Source organism: Rhododendron vialii, chromosome 7a (genome assembly GCF_030253575.1).
Source record: "Rhododendron vialii isolate Sample 1 chromosome 7a, ASM3025357v1".
Lineage (NCBI taxonomy): Eukaryota > Viridiplantae > Streptophyta > Magnoliopsida > Ericales > Ericaceae > Rhododendron > Rhododendron vialii.
Window position 1 is genome coordinate 12153504 of NC_080563.1, and position 10448 is coordinate 12163951.

Genomic DNA, 10448 nt, shown 5'->3' on the forward strand with positions numbered 1-10448 from the left:
CACTAGTACTAGTATAAGAGACTACTCCCGCATCCAATCACACCCCATCCCCCAGAACCTTCCAGAACCCACACCGATTCCCTCCCTCCAGCCCTAGAATTCTCTCGTCTTCCTCAACCACCACTCTCTTAAAACCCCCACCCCCCACACACTCTCTCTCTACAATTCTCTCTCTCTCTCTCTCTCCGCAACCCCCTAGAATAGAACGCTCCTCCAATCGACACCCCCACATGGCTGACGAAGCCAAGGCCAAAGGCAACGCCGCCTTCTCCGCCGGCAACTACGCCGACGCCGTCCGCCACTTCACGGACGCCATCGCCCTCTCCCCGGACAACCACGTCCTCTACTCCAACCGATCCGCCGCCCACGCCTCCCTCAACCAGTACGCCGAAGCCCTGTCCGACGCCCAGAAGACCGTCGAGCTCAAGCCCGACTGGCCCAAGGGTTACTCCCGCCTCGGCGCGGCCCACGTGGGCCTCCGTAGCTACGACGACGCCGTTTCCGCCTACAGGAAAGGCCTCGACCTCGACCCCACCAACGATGCCTTACAGTCCGGCCTCAAAGACGCTCGATCCGCCGCCGTTAAGTCACGGCCGTCGTCTTCGTCGTCGCCGTTTGGGGACATATTCTCGGGGCCCGAGATGTGGGCCAAGCTGACAGCCGATCCGAGCACGAGGCCGTTTTTGCAACAGCCGGATTTTGTATCAATGATGCAGGATATACAGAAAAACCCTAGCAACTTGAACTTGTACATGAAGGACCAGAGGGTGATGCAAGCCCTAGGGGCTTTATTAAACGTGAAGATCCAGACCAGGAATCCAGGCGAGGAGATGGATATTCCAGGTGCTCAGACGACGTCGGATAGGAAGAGGCCGGCGGAGGCGGAGGTGGCAAAGGAGAAGGAGGTTCCGGAGCCAGAGCCGGAGCCGATGGAGATTCCAGACGAGGAGAGAGAGGGTAGGGAGAGGAAGGCACAGGCGCAGAAGGAGAAGGAGGCTGGGAATGCGGCGTACAAGAAGAAGGATTTTGATACGGCGATTGAGCATTATACCAGGGCGATTGAGTTGGACGATGAAGATATTTCGTTCCTGACTAACCGGGCAGCTGTATACTTGGAGATGGGAAAGGTATACTACACCATTATTATTTTTTTAATTCTATTCTATTCTATTGCTTGATTTGAGTCATTGTTGGTGAATTTTCTATGTTGGAAATCATGTGATATTTGGCAGAGAAGTTATGGTAGTTACTTGTACTTTGTTTCCATTTGGAGGTGGATGTTTCGATATGCTACATTACATTTGGATAGGTGGTCGACCGAACGAGGTAATGCGTGACTATTTATATATCATTGATTGGAGAGGAGTGACATTTAAATTGAGTTACACTTGCTTAGTTTAACTTCCTTTGTTCTTAAGTTATTTCTGGTAGCACACCGAAGTTGAGTATGACACAGTGTTCTAAAAAGGCGGTCACCCAGGCTGAATTGTCCCTGCTTAGGTCCTAGGTGGTGGTCCAATGCCTAGATTAGGCAGCCGACTAGTCGGCACCTAGTACCGCCTAGGCGCTAGCACCCTTCTGCCCGACTAGCACCTAGCGTTTTTTAGAACATGGCTATGTTGAGCATCGGAGGTATAATGTTGTTGTAAATGTAGATTCATTTTGACTTATTTTGTTTGGGGTTTGGCTCCAACTAATCCCTCTGATACATGTACTCAGTTAATCCTATGCTTGGAATAGAGAAAGAAAGAACAAGAAGTAAGACAAAAGCAAGGAAATAGTTAAATGTTCTCTTCTCATAATTGGTTGCCACTCATGGAAAAAAAATGGTTCCAGAGAAAGTAAGTGGAAGATACTTAGGCTGTGTTTTGGCCCTAATCATTATTGTGTTATTGAAAGTGTCTTTAGTAGATTTGCATTGAATTTTTGTGGTTTATCATTCACCTAGACAAGCTGAATGTAAGGTAAAAAATTATGACCGAAAGCCAAAAACAAAAGCAAAACAAGTGTTTTTGTCGTCTTATAATTATTCTATCTGTACACTGTACCTATGTTGATTTTGGTTCATACTGTTAGTAATTTTCTGTTTTCTCTTGTTGAGACAAATCATTAATTTGAAAAAAGTTTGACGAAAAGTGAAACAAAAGATCACTAACCATCAATAGTATTCTCTAGCTAAAATTAATTTAGGCCAAACTCACCCTTATTTGCATACTATGCAAAGTTTCCTCCTACTTGTCTCTTTCCCTATCTCTTTCCATATCCATATTAGGTTGATTGCTATTTTTACTTTCTTTTTATCTTCTTTTTAAAATCAAACAAGAAAAAGTCATTTGTCTTTCTCATTTCCTTTTTTCTTGTTTGCAAAGCCAAACATACGAATATCACCCTTTGTTTGGTAGTATTTTCTTCCTAATTGCTTTATTTTATTTTCTCTTTCTTTCCATAAGTTTCAAACACATCCGAAGTCCTGTGAGTACAAACCTCAAGGGGTGAGGAAGTTGAATGTAATCATTGGTCCATCCTTGGGGTTCAAACCTCTTTCAAACCTAAGACCTATTGAAATAGAAGGTCTTCATTGTGGCCTCTTGGCTAACCCCATTGGTTTATTTGTTCGTGCCAATTTGATTCTTGCTGTTGCTTATTTTAACTAAATGTTGTTGAGTTGCGTAAGGGAACAGTGCGAGTTTTAGTTTGACTTAATTTTGTCGAATTACCTGTTCTTGCATGCTGGCATTATGAATTTATGTTTACTCTGCTTTTTTTCTTTCTATTGCTAAGTTTAAGTCACTGTGAAAAAACCCTGGGGTTTTTTAGCTGAGAATTTGATTTAGTTTTTAGTAAATAAGGATCTACTTGATAATGGTAGCTATCATGGAGATGAAATGTTATGATATGCTATATTTGTGTCTAGCAGATGATTTCATCATTCGCTTTACAAAAGTAGCAGTTGAGTTGATTTACTTGGTTAGTCCCTTCGGTTAGTCCTAAGGTTATTATAATGTGAGCTGTGGCTGCAAATTAAGAGCAAGTTCTATGCTTCGGACTGAAAAATGGACCCAGAGAAATTTGGCTGATTATGCAAAGCTTGGCTGAGTACGTGTGCAACGCCTGAGGTTTTAAGCAGGGGTTTTGAAGTGTAGGGATTTTTAGGATCTGTAATGGCGTTGCGATTGTGGGTGAGGTAATATGTTATTTTTGGAATGGTGCTGAAGCTGATATTGTTGCCATGCTAGATGAGCAATGAAGAAATTATTAACGCCTAGGGTCCATTAGCCCATTGGACCCTAGAGTACCAGATTGCAGCAGCTGATGCGGTTGATGCCATTGTCATGGCTGCTGGAGGGAGTTGGTGGTTATGGGTCCCTTCACAGGTGGTTGTTGGGATTTTTCTCACTTGGCAGGCCTTTGGACCTGTGAATTGCTATAGCTCCTTAAATTATTCCTAGTGAATTCCACCTTGACTGGAAAATTTAAAAAAACCCGACGGAAAACAGTAAAGAAGCACCGACACCTCTAGAGGTCGAAGTATTGTCGGGATACGGGGACACGTAGGGGACACGGCAGGGGCCAAACTGTAATTTAAAAAAAAAATGGGGTCAAACTGTATTTTTTTTGAAAAATTGGGGCCAAATTGTTACTATATTTTATAAATTTCTGGATGAATAAATATACACATGGCGTGTCCCCTGCCGTGTCCCCATTTTTTTATAATTCTCGTGTCCCTGTGTCCGTGTCCATATCCGTGTCCGTGGATCATAGGAAAACAGTATTGCTGTAAGCCTGTAAAGACTAAAACATTGGCATGTACAAAATCGGCTGCTGTAGTAATCTGAACCAATTTTAGGATGTGCAAGAAGTTACTATTTTAAGAGAGGATATGCCAATTGAAAACTGTGTAGGTCTATTAGTTGTGGGATTCGGGGTCGAAGGAAATTCCTTGCAAGAATGATTGATGTTGGTCCTTGTGATGCTGTCCCCAGCAAGAAATGTGTATACGCTGCATTTCTTTTAATTGGTGGAAAGTGAGTTGTCTACCCCATTTCATTGCACCTTAGTGGGCGTTGGATAATGATTGGACTATCTTAGCTCTCTCCATGTCAACAAGAAATGGAGTTAATGGTCTGTGAGAGGCATAGAATCTGTGTTCCTTTTGGTTTCTGATGTATTGTTGTTTTTGGGGGGAGAGGGGAGCCATTTGTGAAGCTCCTAGAGATGTAGCTGTTGATTGTGGTAGTTGTTCTTCTTCCCATTTGATGTCCTTTATTCGTTTTCTTCAATCACAGTATTTCTGGTGTTGGTGGTAAGGGTAGACTGTTGAATGTGAATTTGTCTATAAGGAATATGTAGACAAAATGTTCTTTTTAATTGTGATCAAACATATTTTCTTGATACATAATTCAAATCTTAATCCATGGAATTGCAGTTTCGTTTTGTCAATTATCTGCTTTCCAATTTGCTGATGCCTAACTGCAGTGTGTTCCTGTTATCCCGATGATATTTTCAGTATGAAGAATGTATTCAAGATTGTGACAAAGCTGTTGAACGGGGAAGAGAGCTTAGGTCAGACTATAAGATGGTTGCAAGAGCCTTGACAAGAAAAGGAACTGCATTGGTGAAGCTGGCAAAAAATTCAAAGGACTTTGAACCTGCTATCGAGGCATTCCAGAAAGCTCTTACAGAGCATCGCAATCCAGACACATTGAAAAAACTCAATGATGCCGAAAAAGCAAAGAAAGAGCTAGAGCAACAAGAGTATTTTGATCCAAAATTAGCGGATGAGGAGCGCGAGAAAGGTATACTTCTTTTTCATTTGGGAACTCTCTCTCTCTCTCTCTACTGATTTTTCATTAGGGAATTCTCTCTCTCTCTCTAAAGCGCCTCACATCTTTACTTTGTGGTGCAGGCAATGAGTATTTCAAAGAGCAAAAGTATCCAGAGGCTGTGAGGCATTATACGGAAGCCTTGCGAAGAAATCCAAAAGACCCCAAGGTAGGTTGAGTTTTGTGCCTATTTTTTAACACTACCTACCATCTTCACACACGAATACCAGTGGAAGTTTGCAGTCAAATTTGGTTCCCGATCAAAGTGTAAAGTTTGAGGCCTTGTGTTGCTGTCTCTAGGTATACAGTAATAGGGCTGCATGCTACACGAAACTTACGGCCTTGCCTGAGGCTTTGAAGGATGCAGAAAAATGCATTGAGCTTGATCCAACCTTCGCCAAGGGGTATAGTAGGAAAGGCGCAGTCCAGTTCTTCATGAAAGAGTATGATAAAGCTATGGAAACATACCAAGAAGGGCTGAAGCACAACCCTCGCAACCAGGAACTACTTGATGGTATCAAGAGGTATGACCCGAGTATATAGTGCTGTATCAGTTTATTTTTTGGTTTGAAGTGTAGATAGCATCAGGAGTCTTTACAATTTCACAAATGGTTCTTGATTCGTTAGCAACTGCTGACCACTTTAAGCATTTGCCTCATGAGTGGGGTTTCACGCCAATACTTTTTGCAGATGTGTGGAACAAATTAACAAGGCAAGCCGTGGGGATTTGACCCCTGATGAACTCAAGGAGAGACAGGTACGTCTACTTGTAGTGGTGTTAGTGTGTCTGGTTCAAGACAAGTTTAAATATAGTTGGTCCTGCGAAGTTTGAAGTAGTTCTAACTCCCAAGTCTGGGCTATCTGTGCAGGCTAAGGGTATGCAGGATCCAGAAATTCAGAACATCCTCACAGATCCTGTTATGAGACAGGTATGGTGTATGAGCGATGCAGCCTCCGGTTCTGTTTTTCAGATTTATTTTTCTAGCACAATCTTTTCTCAGAGAATTGGTTTGGTTGACGGATAGCAAACCTCCGAGTTAAAAAAAAAGACGGATAGCGAAACTTATTTTTAAGGGGTTATGTTTTGCAAAAGTACCCAACTTAATACTCCTATGATACTAAGAAGATGATTTGGGTTTGTTGGAAACCATTCACTCGAAGCCAAGTATGGAATGCTATTTATCTGTTGGCTAACATGGAACCCGGGGTATGGGCAGGTGTTGGTTGACTTCCAGGAGAATCCCAAGGCCGCTCAGGAACATTCGAAGAACCCTCAAGTGATGAGCAAGATTCAGAAGCTTGTCAGTGCGGGGATTGTCCAGATCAAATGAACGTGAAATGGGAGTTTTGGTTGCATGAACAAAGCATTAGCATCTGTTTGATTTCTTTCTCCTAGTGTGTGTTCCTGTGGATCAGTCGATAGAAACTAATTTTTGTCTTGTCAATCATGTGATTCTGGGTTTCTTGTTACCGTATAGTCCACAGATTCGGCATTTGCTTTAAGTTTTGTGTACTGTTTTGATTCATGATGAACTGGGAGATCAAGCTTAATGGGAGATCATTAACTGTGATTTTTTAGCCTGGGATGCATTTGTCATTATATCCATTAGTTTGTGAGGGATTCAACGGAGACTTTGATGGAGATTGATGGTGTTGGATGATGATTGATGGAGATTCTTGAAGGCCCGCTAATGTGTTGTCTTTGTGGGTCTTTTGGGGAAGTTGAACTAACGTATCTGGTGTGGAGAAGTCGTCGTGCGTCGTATCAGTTGAGTTCTGTCTCGGAGAGATCTAATCCCGTCGTGTCGTGTCGTGCGTCGTATCAACTGTCGTGTCGTGCGTCGTATCAGTTGAGTTCTATCTCGGAGAGATCTAATCCCGTTGTTGCGTGTCGTCTCGGTTGAGTTCTTTCTCTTAGAGATCTAATAACTTTACCCTGTATGCAGGGCTGCAAATGATCCGAGCCGCTCGCGAGCGGCTCGGAGCTCGGCTCGACTCGGCTCGGTTCGAGACACAAACGAACGAGCTCGAGCTCGAGTCCTGGGCTCGTTTCGTAAACGAGCCGAACTCGAGCTAGTCGAAACTCGGCTCGAATTGGCTCGCGAGCTCAATTATATTTTATATATATATATATATATATATATATTTGTTTCATAAACGAGCCGAACGAGCCGAGCTCGAGCTCTGTAAATACTTATCGAGCTGAGCTTGAGCTCGAGTTCTGCAGCTTGTCACGAGCTCGAGCCGAGGTAAATTAAGACGAGCTGAGCCCGAACATGTTGAAACTCGGCTCGGCTCGGCTCGTTTGCAGCCCTACCTGTATGCAGCGGATTTGAACAATCTGAGCATCAACATGCCTATGGTTAAGCATGCCTTTCTGGCCCTCACCTCACTATCAACACTGAAAACAAGTTGTTTTCCGCTTCAGAAAAAGGGTGCATTAAATAAGGAGGTTTTTAGATGTTGGGTAAAACATATATATTGGCTTAATTTTTATTTTCTAGAGGGAGAAACTACTTAATTTCATTTAGAAAAAAAGATAATTTGGAACAAGTTAAAACTTAAAAATGTCCCGAATTTTAGGTTTGTTCGTTTGGAACCTAGGAAAAGGAAAAGAAAAAAAAGTTTCCTCTTGTTTGGTTTGAGAGGAAAAATAAGAGAGAATGTTCAAATAGAGTATTAGGAATAGTAAAATTTCTACTATTAGGGAAAATGACGGTTCAGGACGTATTTTGATAATTAATACCCGCCAAGGACAAGCTAAGAACATTTGTTAAAGCTAAGAACATTTGTTAATGCTGAAAATGTCCTTGGCAGGTATTAATTATCAAAACACGTTCTTAGCCGTCATTTTCCTCCTTCATTATGTTTTTTTCTTTTTCCTCCCCTTCCACAAGTTTCAAGCATACAGATTCTGAAATACATTTATTAAAAACTAGGGGTCGATCGCGTGTGCACGTCAAAGTCAAAAAAATTAAATCTTCAAATGACACTATGTTAAAAATGTTAAGAGTAAATTGAATAGGCATCTTAAATCCAACCCCTATGTATGTTTTAGTTCATGGCATCATCATGGGTTATCTTTCCCTCATGTCTCTTAGAAATTTTGGCACACGAGATATGTGTGGATAATTCATCAGCACTGGAAAAAAAAAAATCAAATCTCGAGTCACAATAAAACTAAATTACAAGAAGTTTTTTTTTTTTTTGGTCGTTACACTTCTCATCGTCACGTCATTTCACAAACCCATCAAATATCAATCACGATGAAGCACTTCTATTTTCTATCTCCACTTACAGAAATAAAAAAAAAGCGACAAATAAGCAACACAAAACTAATTCTAAAGAAGTGAGAATAAAATAACGAATAATAATTTGCTAAACAAAAGGGTAGTAGACAATGGCAATGGCTTACATTGGTTTATTGTGACAAAGGACCAAGTATTCCCCCACAGTATGCACAATTGTTCTAAAGAGTTGCAGGAGATAAAAAAAAAAAAAGAAAAAAAAAAAAGGTTGCTTGAGATCATAACTGAAATGAACTTCTTCTCTATTTGGAAGAAGGCTATTCGAAGGGAGGGAGGGGAATTGCAGAAGCAGTTAACTGGGAAAACCGGCACATGGATGCTGTTTTGTCGTGATGATTTTGATAACTGTCATGCCAATTTATGTTTTTACCCTCCAAAATTTAAACATGTGTTCACACAAATTCATGGGTACTTTTGGAAGAGTAAAATGTGAGCCAGCCTCAAAGGAGAGTCCACACCAAATGGTGCTCTCCCTTAATATTGGTTTAACTATGGCATTATAATAAGGAACGGAAAAAAAAAAATGGAAAGTAAAGAAACCAAGAAGAATTAGTAAAAGCTATAGTTGAATCCCAACCCGTAGTTTATCTAAACGAAGAGAAATCAGAAACTCAGACCTTATATTTAAAAAACAAAAGCAAGCAAGAAGTAAATGAAAAAGACAACGCAAATGAATGGAAAATACCTTATTAAACCAAAATGACTAGAGCTATATATTATCGTATATTTTTTTGGCAATGAATGGTGACATTTTTTCCCCCTCCAAAATATAGCGGTGGAATGCCGTTTGTTATGTCATTTTTATCTCGAAAAACTTCCTTTGTAGTATGATTTTCTAACAAACTTCAATCAACGGAGCAATGCCATTTGGAATTAGTAGTTGGATTTGAAGACAATGGCAGCCATTCTTGGTGCCATATTTTTGGGAGAAAACGACGAGATAAATGGCCGAAGCCAAAAATGGCAGCAAAAAAGAACCATTTGGGCACCATTGTTGCCTTTTGCCATTTGTTTGCAATGGCTCAAGCATTTTTCACCATTAATTGAACTTGCTCTCATACTAAAATAAAATAATTTCCACATTTATTTCCTCTACGCATCAAAAATTACTTTGCAAAAAACATCCAAAACTGAAATACATGGCCTAACGTCAACTACTACAACATACTAACGTAGTAACCTGCAGTAAGACTATTGCTTATTCACGGAGCCGATGTAAAGAAGTAATTTACAGAGCCGCTTGATCTCAGCCGTCTGTTTTGACATTGGACGGTCCGGATTTTAACAAAAAATTTCAGGTCCGAAAAAATTCCACTAAGATCTAGACCGTCCCTTACACTTTAAATGGGCACGATTCACCTCTGTAAACCATTATTCACGGAAAGCTCCGTGAAATAGTTTTTTCCAACGAGTAAACTGTAAAGATCCCGAGTTACAGAATTGCAAACCATTACTGCACTCTTCATACGCCCGACAAACACCGCAGCCTCCACCGCCTACGGCCGTCGCCGCCGCCACCGGCAATTCTTGTCCGGACGTTCTCGAACTCCGACACCCGACAGGGAATCTGAATCCGACCCGGATGATCGTACCCGTACTTCTCCTCAACCTCCTTCAACAAGTCCCCGAAAAGTGGGTGATTGAAGTAAATCACAGGCACCAAGTACCGATGCGCGTCGTCTTCTTTCTCCCCCACGTACACCGCCAAGTGACCCTTCGGTACTCCCACTGGTTTGGTGGCCTCAATCGGGTCATGACCCACCCGAACGTAACCCGACTTCGATTTGGGTAAACAGAGTCCCCTGGCCCAGTTACAGAGCCTGGATATCGTGTTGGTTGTAGAGCTTGGTGGAGTTAAGCGTTGGTACTGCTTTGTTGTTTTTCTATTGACTGCAGACTTAAAGATTTTCACGAGCTTTCTTCCCAATCTGAATCCTCTGGCTTTCTTCATGATTTGTCCAAACAAAGTGAGAAATGCGAAAAGGGTATATGGTTCAGAAGGGAATTTCGGAAGTGGGTATGCTAGAAACCATGCCAGGGAATCGAGAATCGGACTGTTGGAAACATTAGGAAAACAACATCGGAAAGTCTTGAACTGGGGACATGAAAATTGGGTGAACGATCAAGGCGAAAGCTTAACGCCTATATTTGTGGCGATCGGTCTGAGATCGACGAAGTATGGAATATATGGATGTATATACGAGTGTATATATATGGTGATTGTTACTACTACAAGGATTGTTAGATTTTGAAGTGAGAAGAAAGAGGGGTTCTCTTATACTATAAAGTTAATGGTGACTGAACACAAAAAAATGGG

At 41.6% G+C, this 10448-nt stretch overlaps 2 protein-coding genes across 3 annotated transcripts; one reads left to right on the plus strand and one right to left on the minus strand.

Moving 5' to 3' along the window:
* The first annotated feature begins 23 nt into the window (after positions 1–23).
* On the plus strand, positions 24–6404 carry LOC131332243 (hsp70-Hsp90 organizing protein 3-like). 2 transcript variants are annotated; one of them, XM_058366342.1, is made up of 7 exons: positions 24–1127; positions 4508–4796; positions 4907–4992; positions 5124–5347; positions 5514–5580; positions 5693–5752; positions 6041–6404. In XM_058366342.1, the coding sequence occupies exons 1-7, from the start codon at positions 231–233 to the stop codon at positions 6152–6154; spliced, it is 1737 nt and encodes a 578-aa protein (XP_058222325.1). In that variant the 5' UTR covers positions 24–230; the 3' UTR covers positions 6155–6404. The 2 variants fall into 2 exon arrangements, with proteins under 2 accessions (XP_058222325.1, XP_058222326.1); XM_058366343.1 differs by lacking the exons at positions 5693–5752; positions 6041–6404 and having other exon boundaries at positions 45–1127; positions 5471–5570.
* A 2788-nt stretch (positions 6405–9192) lies between these two features.
* On the minus strand, positions 9193–10448 carry LOC131334012 (auxin-responsive protein SAUR36-like). The gene has a single exon (XM_058368876.1). It carries the CDS (start codon positions 10080–10082, stop codon positions 9594–9596), a length of 489 nt encoding a protein of 162 aa, XP_058224859.1. The 5' UTR covers positions 10083–10448; the 3' UTR covers positions 9193–9593.